This window comes from Symphalangus syndactylus, chromosome 1 (genome assembly GCF_028878055.3).
Source record: "Symphalangus syndactylus isolate Jambi chromosome 1, NHGRI_mSymSyn1-v2.1_pri, whole genome shotgun sequence".
NCBI classification, from domain to species: Eukaryota; Metazoa; Chordata; class Mammalia; order Primates; family Hylobatidae; genus Symphalangus; species Symphalangus syndactylus.
Genome location: NC_072423.2, coordinates 123,802,004 through 123,828,094, shown reverse-complemented (window position 1 = coordinate 123,828,094; position 26,091 = coordinate 123,802,004). Strand labels below are relative to the sequence as shown.

The following is a 26,091-nucleotide window of genomic DNA, read 5'->3' as shown; positions in this document are numbered from 1 at the left end:
CACAATAGAAAACCCAAACTATCCAGATAATATATCTACCATGGTTTGACCACTTACTTAGCAAGGATAGATCCTTATTTTCTTTCTTTTTTTGGGGGGGTGGGGGGCGGGGACAGGCTCTCACTCTGGCACCCAAGCTAGAGTGCAGTGGCATGATCTTGGCTCACTGCAGCCTTCACCTCCCAGGGTCAAGTGATCTTCCCATCTCAGCCTCCTGACTAGATGAGACTATAGGCATGCACCACCACATCCAAACAATTTTTGTTTTTGTTTTTGTAGAGACAAGGTTTCACCATGTTGCCCAGGCTGGTCTCAAACTCCTGGACTCAAGCAATCTGCCTGCCTCGGCCTCCCAAAGTGATGGGACTATAGGTGTGAGCCACCACACCTGGCCTTATTTTCTTTTCTTCCACAAAATAACCCCTTGAAGTACAGAAGGGTTAAGTAACTTGCCTTCCCCAGACAAGCAAATACTGGAGTTGAGATCTACATCCTAAGAATCTTACTTCAGTTCACACTCTTAACCACATTGCCACCAACTTACATCTTTATAGTCCAAGTATAATTGCACATCCTTAGACAAATCATAAAAGCTTACTTTGGATAATTATCCTAGGATTTTCAACTTAGCACAGATTCTCTCTTTTCTATGAAATAATACCATTCTAGTTCTCTGAATAGAGAACTAGATATGTAGATAATCTTCTCCTTTTACCATACACAGTATCTAATAATCAAATGTAGATAATCTCCTTTTACTGTACACAGCCTTTACTCTCATTTTTTACTCCAGTTTCAATTACCCGCCAATGAGAATGACTCAAATCTAGCATCTCAAGCTCTGACTTCTCTACCAAAATAAAAACTTACATTTCTAACATCTATCTTGTCAGCACCAAAACCAGAGTGAATAAAATCAATCTCATTTTCCCCCAGTCAACAGGCTTTGCTTCCTTATTTTCCAGTCTCCAGAAATGGAACCTTGTCACTCTTGTTCAAACCCAAGGTCTGAGGACCTCCTACTTCCTTAACAAATCTTCCTTTACAATATCCCTTGAATCCATCCTCTCCATCTACTCCAACAGACTCCCTCTACTTCTAAATAGGCTCTTAGTACTTTCACTTACAATACATCAAGTTTTCTAATTCTAACTTCAGTTTCTCCATCTCAACTCTATCCCCATCCTTACTATTCCATTGCGGAATTAATTTACCTGAAACAAGGAACAAGCGAGGTAAAAATGTCTCAAAGTAAAACGTGATTAGCTATATTCTATGATGCCCAATACCCAAAGCATTCCTAAACTTTCTGATATTTAAATTTGGATTTTGTTACTGCTTCAGTTAAATAAACAGAGGGGAACAGGCTAAAATAAACTTGTTGTGGCATTCCAAATGGTGGCATTGGAATGGTGGCATTCCAAATCAGAGACTCATGTGAGGCCAATCAATCGTATTCTAAATTTCCATCCATCCAATGGGTCTACAAGTAGGAGGAACCTATTCAATGGGCTAGGCAGTGCTGTTTCCCTAAAATATAATCCATAAATTGAATTTCACTTGAGACTACTATCTGGGAGGAGGAAAAGGGTATGTATATTTAAGTACTGTATCTAATGAACCACAAATAAGTGTATTTCTTCAGGATGTAGGTACTTTAAGTATACAGTAGATCCCCCTTATCCAAGTAAGTTCCAAGTCCCCCCGTAGATGCCTGAAACTGCAGATAGTACCAAACTCTATCCCACGGTCATCAATCAGAACATGTTTCTGTTCATGTCTTCCACTCAGAAATCTAGTCTTTTCCATCATAATATGCTTATCACACACACTGGCTATAACTTCTGTGGTCTGAGATGCAGTAGGACAACTAACACAGATTTTTCTTTTCTTCTTCACAATTTCATGAATAGAAGATGTGTTCGTACCACAGATCTTAGCAACCTCAGCATACAATTTTTTTCCTTACTAAGTTGAGAACTATCACCTTTTCACTTAAAGAAATAACTTTATGGCTTCTCTTTGGTGTATCCAAACTGCCAGAATCACTCTTACTCTTTGGGGTCATTATTAAATAAACTAAAGGTTACTCAAACACAAACAATGTGATACCATGACAGTCAACCTGATAACAGAGCCAGCTCCTGTGAGACTATCTAGCAGGTAGCGTATACCGTGTAGATACACTAGACAAAGGGATGATTCATGTTCTGTGCAGGATGATGCGAGATTTCATCATGCTACTCAGAACAGTGCACAATTTAAACAAAAATAAACAAACTGTTTATTTCTGAAATTTTCCATTTAATATTTTCAAACTGTGGTCAAACGTAAGTAACTGAAACCTCAGAAAGCGAAATCACATGAAGGAGAGAATCTGCACAATGAACCATACAAGGTTTTTAAAAACGAAATGGGTACCAATCAATGTGTAGCCTATTTAAAAAACAACAACAAAACAGGAAGGTATTTCCAAGATATATAATGTAAATGATCTGAATAGTCCATGGAAAAAGTTTCTCTGCAAGACCTTATCAGTTCAGCACTTCTTTCATTATTCCAGTTCTGATACTTTTAGTATTTCCCCTCCTGTGCCAATGTTTTCATTACAGAAGGCATTTTAAGGTTGGAAGAAGGCATTCCCTTCACACCCTCCAAAGCCACTAACAGCCTTCCCAGTCTTCCCTTCTTTATTACTTTCCCTGTGGTTCTACTGAAGAGCTGTCTCTTCTGTTGAAAGTCAAACCCTTCCAAGTCCCATCACACACACTCACACACATACACACCCTCCATTTTATGATGTCCTCCCCAGGACTTTGTCCCAACTATCTGATCTCTCTTCTGGATCTTTGCTCTCTACTTCTATTGGTTCACTCTCTTCATTATAACTAAGTTTAAAGTCTCTCTGATCTTTAAAAGGCAAGCAAAAAATCTCACCCTGGTCCAATTCTACCCTATCTTCTCTTCACAGCTAAGCTTTCTCACACCTCCCTCCTCACTTCTCACTCTCTTCAAATGACTGAAATCTGGCTTCTGCTCACATTACCTTATTGAAATTGCTCATCACAAAAGTCACTAATGACCTCTAACTACCAAACCCAATAGAACTTTTCTATTCTTATCTCATCTGTCTTTTCTGGACTTCCAATATCACTAAACACACATTCTTTCTTAAAACTCTCATCTCTTAGCTTTCTCCAATACTAGTGTCTCCTAGTTTTCCTCTTTATTCTCTCATCGCTCTCCTTCAGAATCCTTCATAAGCACATTTTTCCCTGCTAGCATCTTAAATGTTAATATAACCAAAGCTTTCAAGCTTCAGCACTTGCTCTTTTCACTCTATATTCTCTCCTGGGTCATACTGTTAGTCTGTAAATCTCTATGCCCAAGATAGAATTTTCTCCCACAATCCTGATCCAATTGGCTATTAAAAATTGAGGCTGTGCTCGCTATGGCAACACATATACTAAAATTGGAAAGATACAGAGATTAGCATGGCCTCTGTGCAAGGATGATATACAAATTTGTGAAGCATCTTTATTTATTTATTTATTTATTTATTTATTTAGGCCAGACACAGTGGCTCATGCCTGTAGTCCTAGCACTTTGAGAGGCGGGCAGATCACTTGAGCTCAGGAGTTCAAGGTCAGCCTGGGCAACATGGGAAAACCCCGCCTCTACTAAAAACAAAAATTAGCCGGGCATGGTAGCGCAAGATCATGCCACAGTGCTCTAACCTGGGCAACAGAATGAGACTCTGTCTCCAAAAAAAAAATTGAGGCTCTCCCACTAGAACCTCAGACTCAGTACAACCCTAATTTAATTTATAATCATTCCCTTAATCTTCCTCTTCTTTTTAATATTCCCCATCAACTACCCCACTATCCAAAATATGAAACAAAGACTCATCATAAGGGTCCTTCCTCTTTTCTATCCTCCCTCCATATTCAGTTGCTAAGTCTCAACTACTTTGCTCCCATCAAGATTCTCTTTACTATTTCTTCTAACCAGACCTTCCTCTGTATTCCCATTGTCATTGTCTTATTTTAGCTTCTCACCATCTTTCACTAAGATAACTACAACAGCTTCGTGACCAGCCTGGGCAACAAAGCAGAACCCCATCTCTACAAAAAATACAAAAATTAGCTGGGTGTCGTGGTACGTGCCTGTAGTCCCAGAACCCAGGAAGCGGAGGTTGCAGTGAGCTAAGATTGCACCACTGCACTATAGCCTGGGCAACAGAGCGAGACCCTGTTTCAAAAAATAAATGGAAAACTATAACAGCTTCCTGTTTTCTGCCCTCTACCTTCTACCACTCACTCTCCACTGGGTGGCTAAAGCAATTATACTGTAATTCAAATCTGAAAAAGGATTTAGCCTTTAATGGCTCCCCACAGCTTTGAAAATCAAATGTAAATTCTTCAGCACACAAATCCTTTCATGATTGGTCCCTATTTCCTCCCTAACATCACCTCCTCCCATTCCCTAGCTCCTCTCCAGCTATACTGAACTGCTTACTATTCTGGCAGTTTCCCACCATACTGCTAGCTGTTTTACACCCCTGTGTCTATAAAGCTCTTAGAAGGCAATATACAAAAACCCATTAAACAAGGCTGTTTATGGTGATACATATTAAAACTTTTTTTTGAAACCAAACATTTATTTCGCATTTGATTTCATTGGTTCAAATGTTTAAAAGCTGGAGTAAATCCACCTGTCTTTCTTCTGGGCTCTTCCTCCAATGTCTGTTAATCTGGCCAAGTCTGGCATATGCTGCTGCTGAATCCTGGTCCTCTAAGGCCTAAGAGGCTTATCCCCAGGCAGGGCCCAGAGTCAAAGCAAATGCAGAAGGCGGCCACAGGTACAGTCTCAGTAGCATCAGACATTGTTTGGGCTGATTCCTGAGGTTATCTCTCCTGTCCCTCAGGATAGCCAGGGTTTGGCACTCTAAGTAGCTACTGGCTCACGATCATATGACCACTGCAAGAACATCAACTCCAGCAGGTCCCAGCTCCAGCCAGTTTCCTCTGGGCAGCATGTGAGAATGGGCTTACTGCCTTTTTGTTTGTTTGTTTTTATTTTTATCATCCAGATCTAGTTTCAAAGAGCTCCAAAATGTCCTTGCCACATGTGGACCTGAGAGCAAGAGATGACTTTTCAGAGCCACATTCTCGTTGCATTTGGACAAAATGAATAATGTCTTTCATAGTTTCTTTGTATTTCTCTTCAACAGGTGGTTGACCCAACATTTTTCCTACTTTTTTTTTTCTTTTGAGACAGGGTCTCACTCTGTTGCCCAGGGCGTGATCACGGCTCATCACAGCCTCGACCTCCCTGGGCTCAGGCAATCCTCCCACCTCAACCTCCTGAGTAGCTGGAACTACAGGCACATGTCACCATGCCTGGCTAATTTTTGTATTTTTTGTAGAGACAGGGTTTCACCATGTTACCCCAGCTGGTCTCAACTCCGGGGCTGACACAATCCACCCACCTCAGCCTCCCAAAGTGCTAGGATTACAAGCGTGAGCCACCATGCTCGGCCAACCCAACATCTTTGCCCTATACAATGAAAATATAAAATACAAAATGAGAACACAAAAAATAAAGCATTACATTGTAAAAATTTAATTTAATTGGTCCAAAATATACTTAAATAAAATATGCATTTCAATAAAAATGTCTCCAGTGAAAGACTTTATGCATTCTGGGAAACTTCACATGTAGATAGGGCCAACATTCACAGAGGATACTAAGGGCATTTGTATACAATCACAATTTATAACAGGTTTCTTATTCCAATCTGCAAGTTACACTGAACACATCATGAGCATCACTTCGGGAGAAAACCAATTTTGTTGGGGAAAAGAATAAGAAAGCTCCAGCCTCAATTTTGAGTTCATTACAACTTCTCAAGAGTATCACCAACAGCCTAAACAGTATGAGTTCAAAAAAGTAAACATGTTAAGGTGATATAGTTTAGACGTCTCTTCCAAATATCGTGTTGAGATGTAATCCCCAGTGTTGGAGGTGAGTCCTGGTGGGAGGTATTTGGGTCATCGGGGTGGATCCCTCACGGTGTGGTGCTTTCAACACAACAGTAAGTTCTCATGAGATCTGGCTGTCCCCCTTGCACTCTCATTTCCACTCTCGCCACATGATGTGCCTGCTCCTGCTTCACCTTCCACTATGAGTAAAAGCTCCCTGAGGCCTCCCCAGAAGCCAAGTAGATGCCAGTGCCATGCTTGTACAGCCTGCAGAACGATAAGCCAATTACACCTCTTTTCTTTATAAATCACCCAGTCTTGGGTATTTATAGCAATGCAAGAACAGCCTAAAACATAAGACAAGCAGATAACTCTTTAGAAACCTAAATACGTTTTCTTGCTGTCTTCATGTTGAATTCTCCACCTACAATGGGCAGTCATGAAGATGGTCTTCTTCAGGACAACATGGTCACAGGACTGGGACAATCCAGGGGAATGAGAGGGAGAGTCAGGGGACAGGAGAGAGAAGGCAATGCCTCTTGCTGCTTTTTCACATTAGAGACAAACTTTAACACATAGTCCACGGGCCTGTAATCTTCTCCTTTTATCATCTGGCATTAACACTCGATGTAGTCAGACTTTATTCAAGAAGTCCTCCTTGTCCCACAAATGATGTTTTGCAGCTTCAACATTCAGTGGATCATCAAAATTCATAAGATTAGTAAACAAATAATTTAATCTCCAAATAACATCCTTTAATGTTCTCGTGGGAGTCTTGCCAGTGCTGTCAAACGAATGTCCTCAGTAAACTTTAGACATACTTCCCCCATCTCTGTGATGTTAGGGTACCAGATCCTGGTCAGGCATTTCACTTTGGAAGGCACCACGTTGTATGCATCAGGAAGTCCAGTTTCGAGCTGAAATTTTCCACCCTAGTAGTAACCCTCGTCTGGGGTTACAGTCAGCAGAAAGCAATGAAGCTTTTTAGAACAGGAAATACACTTGACATGTACAAGGTAAATAAGCTCAAGCTCTGCAATCTCTTTAACAATCAACTTATCTCTCACAGAACCCTCTGAGTAGGGCTGGATGCTATGGCTGACGTCCCAGACCCTTTGAGACTGTCATCGCACTGCACTTCAGTTTGCTTACAGGTGTCAACGTTACTCCTGCCTTTACCCTGGGCACCCCAAGACAGGTGAGGAAGGCCTGGCGCCCAACACCATGCCTGGCCTGGGCAGTGGTGGCAAGACACGGCCCCTCATAGCTACATTGGCTCCAGGTGGCAGGACCAGAAGTTATTAGAACTTTTAATACATGAACAGGAAGGACACATTTTTATTTTATCACACTGATTCCTTAATAGGAGGAAGGAGAGGGATAGGTCTGGGGAATGAAATAAAGGACCTTAAACTTGGTTTATATCTCTTTCTCCCTTCCTTTCTTCCTAACATTTTAAAGAAAAGATCTGAAACAACTGTGACAACATGTTAACATTTGTTAATGCTGGGTGCTGAACTGATGGATACTTATATTATTGCCAAAATCTTTCTGTATTTAATGTTTTTCAAAAACAAGCCAGGCATGGTAGTGGTGCCTGTAATCCCAGCTACTCGGGAGACAAGGTGGGAGAATCATTTGAGCCTAGGAATTCGAGTCCAGCTTGGGCAACCTAGCAAGACCTCATCTCAAAAACAAAACAAAACAAAATACTACAGTAGTACATGAAAACACACTCAAATGACTTTAAAAGAAGAAAATCCTCTAGCTTTAAAACTTTTGTGTCACAGTGTTGATGGTACTGAAACTGCTATTTTAAAGGAGGCAAATTTACAATTCATAATCTGACAGAAATGCACCGAACTGAGCCAATGAGGTCTGGAATTGCCAGCCATACATATGTCCATAATATAAAACCTATGCAACTGGCATGGACAAAAGAGAGATAATGTATAATTTGGGCCTTTACAGACTATGCTTTAATTTCAAGAAATTTGAAATATAAAATTTGAGAAAGTAAAACATTCAAAGAAAATGACTAACTCAGGTAGCAAAGACTCAGAGTTCACCGTGTTTAATTTTGTTTACTCTTCCATGACACTCATGTCAAAAAAACACTGAAAGACAAATTAAGAGACATAATATTTACTGTGTTGCCATGGTTTCCAAATTAACAAAAATTACTGCTCTATTTCCTAGCAACTTCCCTTTAGTACAAAAAATTTTAATTAAATCTTACAACATGATTATGTTTAACCACTTTAAGTTTTTGGTAGTTGAGGACAAATATTTAAATTTTTCTGAGCATAAACACCAACATGTAATAGATAAACTCTAGGAATTTTAACTCATCTTTTTCTGATGTCAAACAACTATATCTTCCATTTACTCAGAGACCTTTTGACAGCAAAAATATTCTTTTGGAATGAGAGAGGACTTTATACAACCCAATAAACAGTATACAAAAAGTAAAACTTTGGATCTGCAATGATATATTTAACCAAAAATACTAATTTGGGGACTAACATAAATACTTGTGAGAGGGGGAAAAAAAGGTGTTACTAGTACTGTCTTCGAATTTAAGTTAATGATATTGTGCTATCTGAATTTTTTTCTCCAAATCCCTGTAAGTCACAGGAATAGCAAAGATTATGACAATGAAAGTTACACCAATACTTTTCAGTCACACTAAGACAAAACTAAGTTTTAAGGCTCAATAATCTTCCCTTAATTCCAGTAAGAGGAACAAATCAAGGGACAGTGAGATGCTGAGAGTAACACTGGCTGTCCACACAAAAAGTGTCCAGGACCAGGCTCTAGAAGTAGGGAAAAAGTGCAAGCAAAGTGCTACCCCAATCACATCCCGCACCCTCCTCTTTTGCCTTAGTTCCAGTGTGTAAATGGAGAAAACACTAAGTCTGCCCTCAAAGAAAATTGGCTGAGGGCCTGTAATCCCAGCACTTTGGGAAGCCGAGGCAGAAGGATCTTTTGAGCTCAGGAGTTTGAGACCAGCCTGGGCAACACAGCAAGACTCTGTCTCTATTATTATTAATAATAATAGTAACAAATAAACAAATAGAATTGGCTGAATTCACGCACTGACACCACCCGAAGGAATCCTAAATGACTAAAACCACGACTTAGATTTGCTCTTTCAAAGAATTTGTCTAATAAAAACAATAAGCACAAAGGAGGAGAATTATTTTTTAACTGGGTAGAAATGGACAGAAAAACATTCACATTTTATAATTTAAAAAACTCATATTTCATAATATCCTTTCTTTTTTAAGAGACAGGGTCTTGCTATGTTGCTGAGGCTAGTCTCGAACTCTTGCACTTAAGCAATCCTCTCACCTCAGCCTCCCAAGTAGCTGGAACTACAGGTATGCACCACTGTGCCCAGTCATTTCATAATCTTCTGTGAATTTTTGTGTACCACCACTTAGAACATGAGTATTTTAAATAAGAGTAATTCTGCCGCCTGTGGAGTTTCTTTTCAGACAAATCCAATTTACACAGAATAATGTGAACCAAACACATGGGATAATATCACTGAATTGTACACTTTAAAAAAAGAAAACCGGGCTGGGCTCAGTGGCTCATGCCTGTAATCCCAGCATTTTGGGAGGCCGACGCGGGGGATCACCTACGGTCAAGAGTTCAAGACCAGCCTGGCCAACATGGTGAAACCCCATCTCTACTAAAAATACAAAAATCAGCTGGGTGTGGTGGCATGTACCTGTGATCCCAGCTTCTCAGGAGACTGAGGCAGAAGAATCACTTGAACCTGAGAGGAAGAGGTTGCAATGAGCTGAGGTCACGCTACTGCACTCCAGCCCGGGCGACAGAGCGAGACTGTGTTTCAAAAAAAAAAAAAAAAATCCAAATGTTCTAGCAGACACAAATGTGAAACAGCCATGGAGCTTCCTTTCTTACCTCTTACAAGTAAATTTACACACCATATTTTTTATTTTTAGAGGTGGGGTCTCACTCTGTTACCCAAGCAGGAGTGCAGTGGCAGGATCATAGCTCACTGAAGCCTTGAACTCCTGGGCTCAAGCAATCCTACCTCAGCCTGTTGAGTACCTGGGACTGCAGGCACATGTCACCACACTCAGCTAAACCAAATATGTTTACGTGTAAATTCTGCTCAACACAAAAATCTCTGGACACTCTTTATTAGACTCCAATTCTTATGATCCTATCCTGAATGAGCTCAGGAGTTCGAGACCAGCCTGGGCAACATAGCAAGACCCTGTCTCAATTAAAAATAATAATTATTAAATAATTATTAATCATAGTAAGAGGTTCAATGTACAGAATCTGGAGCCAACCTTCACGAGTTTGAATCCAAGCTCTGCTATTTCTTACCTATGTAACCTTGGGGAAGTCACTTATGACTTCCTCATCAGGATCCTATCCTCTAATCTAGAAAAGATAATCAGTTTCTATGTCTGACATTCATTCTCTCGATTTAAGAGAACTATGCATATGGACATCAATTTTCTTTCGGTTCTGGACTTTGGAAGAAATTACAGAATTTTAGACCCAGAAAAAAAATCTCAGATCATCAGGGACAAAAATCAGCAACATTCTTGTGGCTGCGCATGGTAGCTCATGCCTGTAGGCCGATGCGGGCAGATCACTTGAGGTCAGAAGTTCGAGACCAGCCAGACCAAAATGGTGAAACCCTGTCTCTACTAAAACTACAAAAATTAGTTGGGTGTGGTGGCACATGCCTGTAATCCCAGCTACTTGGGAAGCTGAGGCAGAAGAATCACTTGAACCTGGGAGACGGAAGTTGCAGTGAGCCGAGATGGTGCCACTGCACTCCAGCCTGGGCGACAGAGTGAGACTCTCTCTCTAAAAAAAAAAAAAAAAAAAAACAGCTAAACATATTTCCTCTAAAGTTTTAAAACTACTGTATCACATATTAGACACTCATCATGCAAATAAAATCTTGAACCTTAACAATGAAAACTGGTCCTTTCAGGTTTCAAATTAAACTTGAGTCTTTTTATCTTGTTACTAAAGTTGCCATATGCATGACCAGAGCTCTGAAGATAGAAATAAAAACTAGAATTATTGTTTTTTACATCCTTTTATAGTAATAATTTTATTATTACAGTATACATTCTAATAGAAAAACTATTAAACTCAGTTATTTCATAACAAAATAATCACATAAAGGAAGGAAAATAACCTGGAAGTATTAAAAACTGACCATTCAGGATAGAATCATCTGTATATTTTGGTTCATGGTCCCCAAACTTGGCTGGCCATCAGCCATCAGAATCTCATAGGAAGGAGTGGGGGTGGGGGGCAGAGAGAGAGAAAGAGAGAGAGAGAGAGAGAGAATTTAAATACAAATTTCTGCCTGGGTGCAGTGGTGTGAACCTGTAGCCCCAGCTACTCAGGAGGCTGAGGCAGGGACTTGAGACCAGGAGTTCAAGTCCCAGCTGAACAACATAGCAAGACCTCATCTCCTTCAATCAATCAATCAATACAGATTTCTGGGCTCAACCCCCATAGATTCAGATTTACTAAGTATGGGGTATAGCTTGGGAATCTGTACACTGACAAAGCTCCCTGGGAGATTGATGATCAGTCATGTTATAGAAAACTTATCTTAATAAGTTTCTTTTACAAAAAGAGTCCATTTTACCTTTCTACCAGTCTTCTATTATCATTTTCAATTTCTGCTTTTTTGTTTTTTGTTTTGAGACGGAGTCTTGCTCTGTCGCCCAGGCTGGAATGCAGTGGTGCAATCTTGGCTCACTGCAATGTCCGCCTTGTGGGTTCAAGCAATTCTCTGCCTCAGGCTCCCGAGTATCTGGGATTACAGGCGCCCACCCCCACGCCCAGCTAATTTTTGTATTTTTAGTAGAGACGAGGTTTCACCATGTTGGCCAGGTTAGTCTTGAACTCCTGACCTCGTGATCCACCCGCTTCGGCCTCCCAAAGTGCTGGGATTACAGGCGTGAGCAGCCATGCCCAGCCCAATTTCTGCTTTTTAATAAGCAACAAATAGCCTACTGAAGCCTAACACTGTTCTAAAGGTTCACATGCCTTATCTCCTCTAACCATCACAACTCCATGAGACAGGAAAATAATATTATTCCCATTTTACAGACGAGGAAACTGAAGTCTAGAGAAGTTACCTAACAAAATTATTCAACCAGCAACTAGTATAACCAGAATTCAAAGTCACAGTTGTAAGTCTCCAAAGCCCACCTCTCCTGGAACATGAAAAATGACTTCAAATGGGTGAATGTTAGCCTTGCTTCTGGTACATTTTAGAGAGTTATCTGAACATCATTTGTTTCCTCAGCTGTAAACATGGCTAGTAATAATATCTATCCTACTTAGCTCAAGACTTTTGTGAGAATCAAGATGTGAAACTGCTTTCAACATCATGAAAAGTTACTGAAAAACAAAAAACAAGCTATTAATGGTGGAATTAGAGAAGACTGATTGAGAAACAATCTGGCATAGTAAGAGGTTAAATGCACAGACTCTGGAGCCAAGCTTAAGAGTCTGAATCCAGGCTCTACTATTTCCTAGCTACGTAACCTTGGGGAAGTTACTTAACTTTTCTGTGCAATGGTTTCCACATCTTCAAAATGCAGACAAAAAAACTGATTGCAGATTTCATAAGGATTAAATGAATTAATGCATGTAAAATGCTTAGAATAGTGTTTGCCACATAGTAAGCACTCAACAAGTGCTGGATGCTAGAATCCTATACAATTTTTTAAAGAAAGCATCACATTAAAAAAAAAAAAGTTCAAATACTTAGTGACAACACAAAAGGAGACTAGAAGGTGGTGGTGTTTTCCTCCCTTATAGAAATCTGGGTAAATCCCTCTAATTTTGAAAGGAAACATTCTGGGTAGTTTCAATTTTCAACTACAATTATGTTGCTTCCAAAATGCTTCATTTGGGCAAACAGTTAATTAAGATCACTCACTGCAAACTAGTATCTACGTTTTCATTTTTAAATATCTTTTAACTGAAAAATATCTCATTGATTTTTAAGTTCTGGGATACATGTGCAGGACCTGCAGGTTTGTTACATAGGTAAACATGTGTCATGATGGTTTGCTGTACCTATCAAACCATCACCTAGGTATTAAGCCCCACATGCATTAGCTATTTATTCTGATGCTCTCCCTCACCCCACTGCGCTCCCTCTCCACAGGCCCCAGTGTGTGTTGTTCCCCTTCCTGTGTCCATGTGTTCTCATTGTTCAGCTCCACTTATAAGTGAGAACATGTGGTGTTCAGTTTTCTGTTCCTGTGTTATTCTGTTGAGGATAATGGCTCCAGCTCCATCTATGTCCCTTCAAAGGATATGATATAGTTCCTTTTTATGGCTGCACAATATTCCGTGGTGTATATGTACCACATTTTCTTTATCCAGTCTATCATTGATGGGCATTTGGGTTGATGTAACTCAAATGTAACCCAAAACTATAAAAACCCTGTAAGAAAATCTAGGCAATGCCATTAAGGACATAAGCACAGGCAAAAAATTTCATGATCAAAAGCAATCACAACAAAAGTAAGAATTGACAAATGGGATCTAATTAAACTAAAGAGCTTCTGTAATGCAAAAGAAACTATCATCAGAGTGAACAGACAAGCTACAAAATGGGAGAAAATTTTTGCAATCTATCCATTTGACAAAGGTCTAATATCCAGAATCTACAAGGAACTTAAACAAATTTACAAGAAAAAAAAACTCCATTAAAAAGTGGGCAAAGGACATGAACAGACACTTCTCAAAAGAAGCAATGTATGCAGCCAACAAACATGAAAAAAAGCTCAACATCACTGATCATTAGAGAAATGCAAATCAAAACCACAATGAGAAACCATCTCACGCCAGTCAGAATGGCGATTATTAAAAAGTCAAGAAACAACAGATGCTGACGAGGCTGTGGAGAAACAGGAACACTTCTACACTGTTGGTGAGAATGTAAATTAGTTCAACCATTGTAGAAGACAGTGTGGTGATTCCTCAAAGACCTAGAACCAGAAATACCATTTGACCCAAGAATTCCATTACTTGAAGGAATATAAATCCTATTATAAAAATACCTGCACATGTATGTTCACTGGAGCACTATTCACAACAGCAAAGACATGGAATCAACCCAAAAGCTCTCATTGATTTTTAATGTATTTTTGTTATAGTACTATCACAATTTCTTATCAGGTTTTAGGTAGTAACTTTCCTTTGCTACAAATAGCGTCCTACAGCATTTGACTTCTAATTCAAAAGCTAACCGAGCAACTTCCAAAAGGAAAATCATAACAATGAGCTGGATCAAAAGAGTGTGTAATGTGTCAAAAGGAAATACACCATTTCTAAATAAGTTTTTTACTAATAACAAAGAGGAAGTGATATGGTAATAATTCTCACCAAAAGAATACAATTTAATGATGTTCTTAATGATGCTCTAAGCAACTCTTATACCATGTTAGTTTATGGTCAGTCTGCAGTTGCAGATAAGAGTCTGAAACAAACTTGGCAATTGACTAAGAAATCCCAGCTGGCAGTCATCTTAAATTTCCAATATACAGCAGGAAATGTTGCCAGTGATTCAATAGGTGACACCCCTTCCTTTTTTCTTTTTTCTGAGTTACAACAAACTGAAACAAAATTGCCCCAGAAGTTCTGTTACCAGCTAAAAGAATTAAACACAAAAATTCCACTGCAATGTTTCAAAAAATAAAACACTGAATCTGAACAGACATGAAATATTGTTTCCATCAACATTTACACATCACGTCTGAAGCATATTAACTGCACAGCCCAATGAGTATTTCTATAATATAGTCATCATATCTTCAACATTCTAATTATCCTAAGTTTACATTCAAAAGATTAATTATAAATTTCAATACATTATAACAAGTACATGGAACTCAAGTAACCCAGAAAAATATAAACAAAAATTAATTTTGGATGCATTGGATATTGTGAAAATTGATTATATAAATTGGAATCATCTTGTCATACCCAATTAAATTAGAGTCATGAGACGAGGGGGGAAGAAAAGGAAAAAAAAAAGCACTTAGGGCACAAGCACCTGCCCAGGGGTTATCTGGCAAGCCAGCTGCTGAAATGACCTGCTATAACCTTAAGATCAGTTTTACCTAGTAGCTGCGAAAAACGAACTGCTGTAACTAACTCTAAGACTAGTTTTACCTACCACAGTCACTCACAAATCAGGGCACGCCAGCTCCCAAAAACTTCACTAGTGCCAATGTGTTTTCTTTCAAAACAATGCATAACATTTCTCTAATAAAAACCTCAATCTTTTCTTTGTTCTTTGGACATACCAAAGGCCAATGCAGTCTGTGTGTATGCCCAAATTACAATTCTATTGTCTCAAATAAAATGTGTTGTTCAGAGATTCATCTCTATATTTGATTTCTGTTGATAATATCCAATTATATTTTATCCTAATACACTATTTTAGAGACTAGCTATAACATCTTGCTCATAATAAACATCTGAAACTAGATCAATGAGTAAAAACGTCTATATCTCTGTCAAATCAGCATTTTTACAATACATCTGTGCAACTCAGTGTTGACAGGGGATTTACCAAACATACCTCTCTAGCAATGTTACTCAAAGCTTCATCTTCTGCAGAAAATCGGTCTTTCACAGGTGTTCTTTTCCTTCCAGAACCAGGAGTCCCCATCTTGTGTTCTTAATAATCTCTTAACTTTGAAAGTGATTTAACTGTGTTTTTAGCGCTGAAATAAACAAAAACATAATAATTTAAGGTATTTCTCTTTGTGCCATTTTCATGCTCATTTATATATTCACTTTTAACAGAGAAATTATATTTCTTCTTAGAGAAATTCGTCACCAAATGCCTCTTCCCACTACCAAATTATTCCAATAAATTTTAGAATATTTAATTTTATACTAATTACTAAAACTCCTAACTCTTTTCACTATGCTACCCAAGGCAACCTGTGAGAGTGTATTATAATATTAGCCTCAGAAAGCTGCCATCAGCAGAAATTCTACTTAACCATTTAAAATTACTATAGCTGGGCAGCCTGGCCAACATGGTGAAACCCTGTCTCTACCAAAAATACAAAAATTAGCCGAGCAGGGTGGTGCACGTCTGTAATCTCAGCTACTCGAGAGGCTGAGGCAGGAAAATCACTTGAACCTAGGAGGCGGAGGTTGTAGTGAGCTGAGATTGCGCCACTGCACTCCAGCTTGGGAGAGAGAGTGAGACGACTCTGTCTCAAAATAAATAAATAAATAAATAATAAAATCACTATAGTTATTTCTAAAACCAATTTCCATCCCAGAATGAAAAACATTTCAGAAGTTATTCAGCCTAAACTTTTAGAAGCAAATGTTCAAGAGGTTTTACTACTAAGCCTTATAGTTACAAAAGTAACTTTGCTTTTTAGTGTAATTTAAGAAAAATTCCAATTAAACCATGACAACATCAGGCACGGTGGCTCTCACCTGTAATCCCCGCACTTGGGGAGGCTGAGGTGGGCAGATCACTTGAGGCCAGGAGTTCCAGACCAGCCTGGCCAACATGGTAAAACCCCATCTCTACTAAAAATACAAAAATTACCCGGGCATGGTGGCGCATACCTATAATCCCAGCTACTCCGGTGGCTGAGGCACAAGAATCACCTAAACCCAGGAGGCGGAGGTTGCAGTGAGCCAAGATCACGCCACTGGACTCCAGCCTGGGTGACAGAGAGAGACTCCATCTCAAAAAAAAAAACAAAAACAAACAGACAAAAAAGACCCACAACCATATAAAAGAAAAAATGAAGGTTTATTATTCTGCAGTTAACAATAACCAAAACTGTCCATGTAACAAATACCTAAATGTCTGTTGTTACCAGGTACTATAGGAGGTGCTAAAGGTACAGTGATGAAGAAAACTGATGTAGTCAAATGATTAAGTATATATCGCCAGTCGCAGTGGCTCATGCCTGTAATCCCAGCACTTTGGAAGGCCAAAGCAGGTGGATCACCTGAGGTCAGAAGTTCAAGACTAGCCTGACCAACATGATGAAACCCCATCTCTACTAAAAATACAAAATTAGCAGGACATGGTGGCACATGCCTGTAATCTCAGCTACTTGGAAGGCTGAGGCAGGAGAATCGCTTGAACCTGTGAGACAGAGGTTGCAGTGAGCCAAGGTTGCACCACTGCACTCCAGCCTGGGCAACAAGAGGGAAACTCCTTCTCAAAATTTAAAAAAAAGGATTATATCTATGAACCTGTTACTATTACTTATTAGACCTATTTTAACAAAAGGAAGAAGAAAAACCCATCCGCCAGAATTAAATAATAAGGATGAAAAAGACCATCTAACCTTTCTATCACATGGTATTTGAGATTAAAGATTACCATGAAAGAATGCCACCCAAATTTCATGACCTCTTTTCTTCCATACACATTGCTAAGAAGTACAGCTCATTTAGCTAAATATTCCATTAACTTAAAAAAATTTTGACTTGCTTTAACAAAATAAACCAGCAAAATTTCATTATAGTATGAATCACAAAGGAATTCTCAAGTCTGTCTCTCCTAACACAATTGGCTATATTGAAATTCTAAGTGACTTTAATGTACTGGAATTTACTTGATTCAGGCTAAATAAAGCAGAACTACTCCACCAAAAAGTTTTCTCCAATAAAGATTCAGGACATTCCCAAATTATCTGACACCATTTCTCATTCATCAGAGCTAGCTTGTTATTCTGTCCACCAGAATAAAGACTGATGATGGTTTATTACTTTTACTTCACTAGAGAAGATATATCTGGATATGATTATTAAGAACTCATTTAAAAATGGAAACACCAGTGGGGCACGGTGGCTCATGCCTGTAATACCAACACTTTGGGAGGCCAAGGTGGGCAAATCACAGGAGATCAGGAGTTCGAGACCAGTCTGGCCAACATGGCGAAACCCCATCTCTACTAAAAATACAAAAATTAGCCAGGCGAGGTGGCACATGTCTGTAATCTCAGTTACTCAGGAGGCTGAGAGAGGAGAATCGCTTGAACCCAGGAGGTGGAGATTGCAGTGAACCAAGATCACACCACTGCACTCCAGCCTGGGCAACAGAGTGAGACTCCATCTCAAAAGAAAAAAAAAAAGGAAACATGAAAAAAATGTATTTCTTAATGTAGCAGCTGATATATCCCAGATAAAAATCAGAACAACTCCTGATAAGGACAGAAAAGTTTTCTCAGAGGTCTCTAATCATCTTCAGCATAAGTTTAAAGATTATTCACTTACCTAATAGTAACAGTATATACATTGCTGGTGGAAATTTTAAACTAGTACAACCACTATGGAAAACAATATGAAGATTTTTTTTTTTTTTTGAGATGGAGTCTTGCTCTGTCGCTCAGGCTAGAGTGCGGTGGTACAATCTCAGCTCACTGCAACCTCCGCCTCCCGGGTTCAAGCAATTCTCCTGCCTCAGCTTTCCAAGTAGCTGGAACTACAGGCGTACGCCACCATGCCCAGCTAATTTATGTATTTTTAGTAGAGACAGGGTTTTGCCATGTTGGCCAGGCTGGTCTCGAACTCCTGACCTCAAGTGATCTGCCCGCCTCGGCCTCCCAAATTGCTGGGATTATAGGCATGAGCCACCAGGCCTGGCCCGAAGATTTCTTAAAGAACTAAAAGTAGAACTACCATTTGATCCAGCAATCCCACTACTAGGTCTCTACCAAGGAAAAGAAGTTATATGAAAGAGACACATACACACACGTTTATAGCAAAACAATTCACAATTGCAAAGATACGGAAAAAAACCCAAGTGTTCATCAACCAACAAGCAGATAAAGAAAATGTGGTATATATACACCATGTAATACTACTCAGCCATAAAAACGAATGAAATAATGTCTCTTGCAGTGACTTGGATGGAGCTGGAGGCCATTACTGTAAGTGAAGTAACATATGATCTCACTTATAATTGGGAGCTAAAATATACAGACACAAAGGCATAAGAATGATATAATAGACTTTGGGGACTGGGTGGTGGGGGAAAGGATGGGGCGGGTAAGGAATAAAATACTACATAGTGGGTACAGCATAAACTGCTTGGGTGACAGGTGCACTAAAATCTCAGAATTCACCACTAAAGAACTTTCCCATGTAACCAAAAACCATCTGTACCCCAAAAACTATTGAAATAAGTTTTTTTGTTTTTTTTTTGAGATGGAGTCTTGCTCTTTCTTGCCCAGGCTGGAGTGCAATGGCGCGATCTTGGCTTACTGCAGTCTTTGCCTCCCGGGTTCAACTGATTCTCCTGTCTCAGCCTCCCGAGTAGCTGGGACTACATGTGTGTGCCACCATACCTGGCTAATTTTGTAATTTTAGTAGAGACGGGGTTTCACCATGTTGGCCAGGCTGGTCTCAAACTCGTGACCTCAGGTAATCCACCCGCCTCAGCCTTCCAAAGTGCTAGGATTACAGGCATGAGCCACATGACCAAAATAAAATTTAAAAAAAAAATGGTAATGGTGTATACAAATATCAGCCACCCACTAAAAATAAGCAACATGCAACACAATGTTCCTTTTCAGACTAGATTGACAATTTAGTGAATGCACTGTGGTATCATCCAATATTTGTCTGTCAGTCAGCTTTCCAAGGACGCAATGAAAGATATTTCACAGAAGCAGGAGACAAAAATGTAAGCATTTTCTAATTCCAGACACATAAAAATAATTAGAGAATAAAAATAGATTTGGCTGGAAGTATATCAATAGTTTAACAGTGGTTTTTTTAGGAAGACAGGATTATGGATGCATTTTTTCTTAATTCTCTAAAATTTCAATAGCATTAAGGAAAAAAGAGATGCATTTTAAAACCAGGTGTGGTGGCTCACGTCTAATAATCCCAGCATTTTGGGAGGCTGAGTCAGGAGAACTGCTTGAGCATAGGAGTTTGAGACCAGCCTGGGCAACATGGCAAAACCCTGTCTCTAGAAAAATTAAAAAAAAATTAGCCAGGCATGGTGGCACATGCCCGTAGTTCCAGCTACTTGGGAGGCTGAGGTGCAAGAACTGACTGAGCCTGGGAGGTCGAGGCTGCAGTGAGCCACGATCACTGCACTCCATCCTGGGTGACAGAGTGAGACCCTATCTCAAAAAATAAATAAAAATAAAAACATTCCAATCTAAGGCTCAAAAAATAAACTAGTCCCCAACTGGATCACATCCAAATTAAACATAATATGCTATACTACTGAGACGCTAATCTGAAACCACTTCTGGTAGCATTCTTTTGAATGTACTTCTTTCTTTTCTTTCTCCTCTACCCCATGATCCATTTTCTTTCTTTCTCAACTAACAATGCCTATGCCTTAGACCTGCCAGAGTACTCCTGGACCACAGATTTACGTAAAAAATTATTCTTTCTTAAAATTGCTTCCAAACAAAATGGTTTCTACAAGCTCCTGAACAGGCAGCCCTGAGAAAGAGATGACAGGAAAAAGCAGAACAGGATAAGCAGGAAATAGGAACAACTTCCTGTCTATCTTCCTTATCCTTCTTGTCATATCTACAGAGAGCACCTAGGTGTTTATATGACTGATTGGCCAGGTCCAGTTACCTTTTTCAGTTCACATGATGCAGATCAAGGACTACCTAGTTCAATTGATAACCTAGTACTTTTAAAAGAACGGTATTGTTTGTACCCTGTAGGCAGATTTCCTTACCAATATTAGAAAAATGACCAGACTAGGCAACATGGGGAAATTCTGCCTTAAAAAAAAAAAAAATTATCCAGACATGTTGACGAACACCTGTAGTCCCAGCTACTTGGGAGGCTAAGGTGGGAGGACTATGTGAGCCAAGGGAGGTCAAGGTTACGGTGAGCCATGATAATACCACTGCACTCCAGCCTGGGTGACAGAGGGATACCCTGTCCCAAAAAAGAAAAAAAAAAGGAAAAATGAAAGGTTTTTCAGTTCTCATGCAATCTATTTTCTAGTAACTCCAGGTCATTCTGTATCAGTGATGGAGGAAACCTTGAAAGAAATAAGATTCCTAACATAGCCAGTGGGAAACTTTTCAACAAAATGACAAAACTGAGAATGCAGACTCAAAGGAAACCTTAAATAGATTATTTTGTTTCTGATCCTAAAGGACTTGCAGTAAATTTCTAACCTAAGGTTTCCTCAAGAACACTTTTCTTCAGGAGCACATTAACTCCTTCCAGTGTTTCCTTGGTGGTATCAAACAACTTAAAGAACTAAACCTTTTCCTCAATTGATAAGAACAAAACTGCTTGTATTTTTGTCAAGTCCTTTACCCACACAGTGTCAAGCTGATTTTCCCCAGATGGTTTTGTCATGACGTATTTGTCTACTTATGGAAAAGAAGGAAAGTATCTTCAGGATCTTGTGGAATATAAACCTTCCAAAACAGACAGATATTTCGATAAGGCTTTCTCTTCTCCAATGAGCTTCTCATATAATATATGTCTGAAACAATAGGCATTTTGCCATAGTAAAACTGGCACTTCAATCATGATATTGTCCACTTTTGTAAGAACAGAATGTGCATGTAGCATCAGTATGTCACATTCTAAATATAGGACACTTAGAAAGTTCTGTGCCTAATCTGGATCCTGATAGTTCTTTTATATCTAAGTATTGTATCATGAAGAATTCAAAATACTGTCCTAGTATGTCTTTGCATCACAGCTGCCATTACAGTGAACACTAGTCTGCACAAGAAAACATTTCGTAGTTATTCATAAACAAATCCCAGTATATGGAATTGTCCCTGAACTAAAGACTTAGTGTGATTGCAGCTGTCGCCACTTGACAAAACTTAAAATGAGAAGATCCAAGTTGAACTGATTGCACTACCACTTGCTGTGTTACCCTCCCCACTTTCTAAGCCTCCATCTCTTTATCAGTTTCATTGATATAACATGGTTAATGTGAAGCTCAAATGAATTAAGAAAAATCCAAGCATTTAATCAACTATAAAGCACTCCATAAATATTTAAAGCACTTTGAATTAACTACCTATTTTGCATATTTAGCTTATGAAACTGACAAAAAAAGCAATCCTTTTCATACTTTTAACTAAACAAAAATATACTCAATTTCCTCCAGCATGCACTGTCCAATAGCATTAAACCATGCTAAGAGTTTCTGCTATAGTATAGAACAATTTGGAAAAAATAAATGCCTTGACTACAATCATTTTACTGTCTAGCACATGTATATAATAAAAACAAAAAAGGAGAAATTTTTAAGGTACTGTGTATTCAAAGTTTATTTTAAAAACTGCCAAGTTTTGGGAGTGCAGCCTTATAATGGTTATGCTAGTCCTCTTAGTAGAACACAAGTGACTTGAAACAGAAGATAGAGATCATTCAATGTTCTATTTAAAATATTTGCATATTGTTCTATGTAAATTTTACCTCAAAAGAAAAAAGTCCTCTACACAAATATTAAACTCTAGCCAATCATGTGCATGCTAAAATATTTAGGGTTGAAGTGTACTGAGATCTGCTGCTTTAAACTGCAACAACAAAAGACAAAATGATGAAATCCAGATGGCAGGTACATGAGTGTTCACAGCACAACTCTTTCAATTTTTCTGTATGTTTAAAAAAAATTTTTTTTTTGAGACAGGGTCTCCCACTCTGTCTCCCAGGCCAGAGCGCAATGGTGCGATCTTGGCTCACTGCAACCTCTACCTCCCAGGCTCAGGCGATTCTCCTGCCTCAGCCTCCCAAGTACCTGGTACAACAGGCGTGCACCACTGCACTTGGTTAATTTTTTTATTTTTGGTAGACACAGGGCTGCACCATGTTAGCCAGGCTCATCTTGAACCCCTGGGCTCAAGCAATCCACCTGCCTCAGCCTCCCAAAGTGCTAGGATTACAGACGAAAGCCACCATGCTCGGGCTATGCTTAAAATTTTTTATCATCAGCCAAGCATGGTGGCTCACACCTGTAATCCCAGCACTCTGCGAGGCCGAGGCAGGCAAATTGCTTGAGCCCAGGAGTTTGAGACCAGCCTAGAAAGCAAAGTGAAACTCTGTCTTTAAAAAAAATTTTTTTTAAATTTTTTATAATAAAATATTGGGGAAAGAGTAACTGCTTAAGAACCCGGGAGGCGGAGCTTGCAGTGAGCCGAGATTGCGCCACTGCACTCCAGCCTGGGCGACAGAGCGAGACTCCGTCTCAGAAAAAAAAAAAGAAGTGTGGATGACTAGGGCCGGGCGCGGTGGCTCACGCCTGTAATCCCAGTACTTTGGGAGGCTGAGGCAGGCAGATCACGAGGTCAGAAGATCGAGACCATCCTGGCTAACACAGTGAAACCCCGTCTCTACTAAAAATACAAAAAATTAGTCGGGTGTGGTGGCGGGCACCTGTAGTCCCAGCTACTTGGGAGGCTGAGGCAGGAGAATGGCGTGAACCTGGGAGGCGGAGCTTGCAGTGAACCAAGATTGCACCACTGCACTCCAGCCTGGGCGACAGAGCGAGACTCCATCTCAAAAAAAAAAAAAAAAAGAAGTGTGGATGACTAGATGAAAAAAAGGTATGGGAATTAGGAATTGCAATTAAAAATCTTGAGTGAAAAAGAAAAGGAAGGCAGAGGTAATCACAGCACTGAAGAATACCTAGTAGTTACATACACATTAAAAATAAAGATTATGCGGGGTGTGGTGGCTCACATCCATAATCCCAGCACTCTGGGAGGCCGAGGCAGGCGGATCACCTGAGGTTGGGAGTTCGAGACCAGCCTGACCAACATGGAGAAACCCTGTCTCTACTAAAAATACAAAATTAGCTGGGCGTGGTGGCACATGCCTGTAATCCCAGCTACTTGGGAGGCTGAGACAAGAGAATTGCTGGAACCTGGAAGGCAGAGGTTGCAGTGAGCCAAGATTGCGCCATTGGACTCCAGCCTGGGCAACAAGAGTGCAACCCTGTCTCAAAACAAACAAACAAACAAAATAAAGATTATGGTAGGGCGCCGTGGCTCATGCCTGTAATCCCAGTACTTTGGGAGGCTGAGGCAGGCAGATCACTTGAGCCCACGGGTTCAAGACCAGCCTGGGCAACATGGAGAAACCCTGTCTCTACAAAAAACACAAAAATTAACCAGGCGTGGTGGCACACATCTGTGGTCCCAACTACTTGGAAGGCTAAGGTGGAAGGATTGCTTGAACCCAGGAGGTAGAGGATGCAGTATGCCTTGATCACACCACTGCACTCTAGCCTGGATGACAGAGTGAGACCTTGTCTCAAAAAAGTAAGATAAAATACAGATTATGGGCAGGCAGAAAATGGCTCCAACCAGAAGAGGAAAACAAGGAAAGGAAAGGGAGAGGAAGGCAGTCAGAAGGAGAGGGAGGAGAGAGGGGGGAAGGAGGGACGGATTACAGTTAAAGACATCAGTCCTGCAAATATCTAAATGAGATCGTTACATAAAATGAATAAATTATTAGCAGAACCGACAGAAAGAATATAGAAGGTACATTCAGAAATTGAGGCAAAGTACAAAATGAAAAAAATACATACAGGCAAAACTGGAGAACTTGGCAAAACAAGGAAAGGCAAATGCTAAACACAAACTATATGTCAGAAGAACATTAGAAACTATAATGGTTAACTTAAACTCATACTTTATAAAGAGTAATGCTTACAAAGGATGAGAACCTATATAATTATTTCTCCTACTTTTACAGTCAGTTGTCCTAAGAATTATCAAAAATATTTTTAAAGTCTCATATTTTGACTACCCACTATCCTCATATCTCCAGCACAACTGATAATCTTTCCATTTCCTCTCTTCATATAACATGCCAGTGGCTGCATTTCTTTACTTGGTAGTTATGTTATTCTATAAATGAACATTAATGGGCTATATGTTGGACATAAATCTTTATACCATTTCATCAACTGTGCAGAACCCAAATTAGGAAGATAGACTAAACAATTCACTTACCCATATTTTCTGAGAAGCAAACCACTTTCTAGTACCATTCAAATAGCCTCCTTTCTTGATACCTTTTAAAGTATCTCAGAGATGTATGGACATACAATCAGAGGATAAAAGAATGGGAGAGCAACAATTACATATTGCTGAGAGTAGGAAAGACTTAAAAGTGTGAAACAGGCCAGGCACGGTGGCTCATGCCTGTAATCCCAGCACTTTGGGAGGTCAAGGCAGGTGGATCACTTGAGGTCAGGAGTTTGAGACCAGCCTGGCCAACATGGTGGAACCCCATCTCTACTAAAAATACAAAAATTAGCCAGGCACGGTGGCACATGCCTGTAATCCCAGTTACTTGGGAGGCTGACGCAGGAGAATTGCTTGATCCTGGGAGGCAGAGGTTGCAGTGAGCCAAGGTCGCATCACTGCACTCCAGCCTGGGCAACAGAGAGAGACTCCGTCTTAAAAAACAAAAACAAACAAACAACAAAGAAAAAACGTGTGAAATAAAGCAGAAAACAGGAAAAGACTAGAAGTATTAGAAAGAACAAGATAAGCCCAGGTAGCAAAAAACCAAAGAATCAAGATGAAACAAAAAATAAGAGAAATGGGTACACACGTAAGAAGGATATAATTTTTCAATATTAAAAAAATGCAATTAATAAGGCCGGGCGCGGTGGCTCACGCTTGTAATCCCAGCACTTTGGGAGGCCGAGGCAGGCGGATCACGAGGTCAGGAGATCGAGACCACGGTGAAACCCTGTCTCTACTAAAAATATTAAAAAAATCAGCCGGGCGTGGTGGCGGGCGCCTGTAGTCCCAGCTACTCGGAGAGGCTGAGGCAGGAGAATGGCGTGAGCCCGGGAGGCGGAGCTTGCAGTGAGCCGAGATTGCGCCACTGCACTCCAGCCTGGGCGGCAGAGCGAGACTCCGCCTCAAAAAAAAAAAAAAAAAAAAAAAAAAAAAAAAATGCAATTAATATGAAGGAGGCTCTAAAGCTAGAAGTTTTCATAAAGTAAAACCTATCACATACCCTTAATTTTTCCCTTTTCAACAAATATCTACTGAGAATTTGCAAGGCACTATTTATATAGCACTGTCACTGCCTT

At 39.7% G+C, this 26,091-nt stretch overlaps 1 protein-coding gene, 1 non-coding gene and 1 pseudogene across 16 annotated transcripts in view; 1 reads left to right on the top strand and 2 right to left on the bottom strand.

Annotated features, from left to right (window-relative positions):
* The window catches only part of LRRFIP2 (LRR binding FLII interacting protein 2), a 133,126-nt gene that overhangs the window by 88,535 nt on the left and 18,500 nt on the right, over positions 1-26,091 (bottom strand). For all 15 annotated transcript variants that reach the window (XM_055283380.2, XM_063612224.1, XM_063612248.1 and 12 more), the window contains one exon: positions 15,613-15,757. In XM_055283380.2, the coding sequence (XP_055139355.1) occupies positions 15,613-15,702 (90 nt within the window). In that variant the 5' untranslated portion in view covers positions 15,703-15,757. The remainder of the gene's footprint in view (positions 1-15,612; positions 15,758-26,091) is intronic.
* LOC129461269 (U6 spliceosomal RNA) lies at positions 3,443-3,546 on the top strand. The gene has a single exon (XR_008650443.2). It is a non-coding gene; the product is annotated as a U6 spliceosomal RNA (small nuclear RNA).
* On the bottom strand, positions 6,258-15,284 carry LOC129491293 (NEDD8-conjugating enzyme UBE2F-like; annotated as a pseudogene).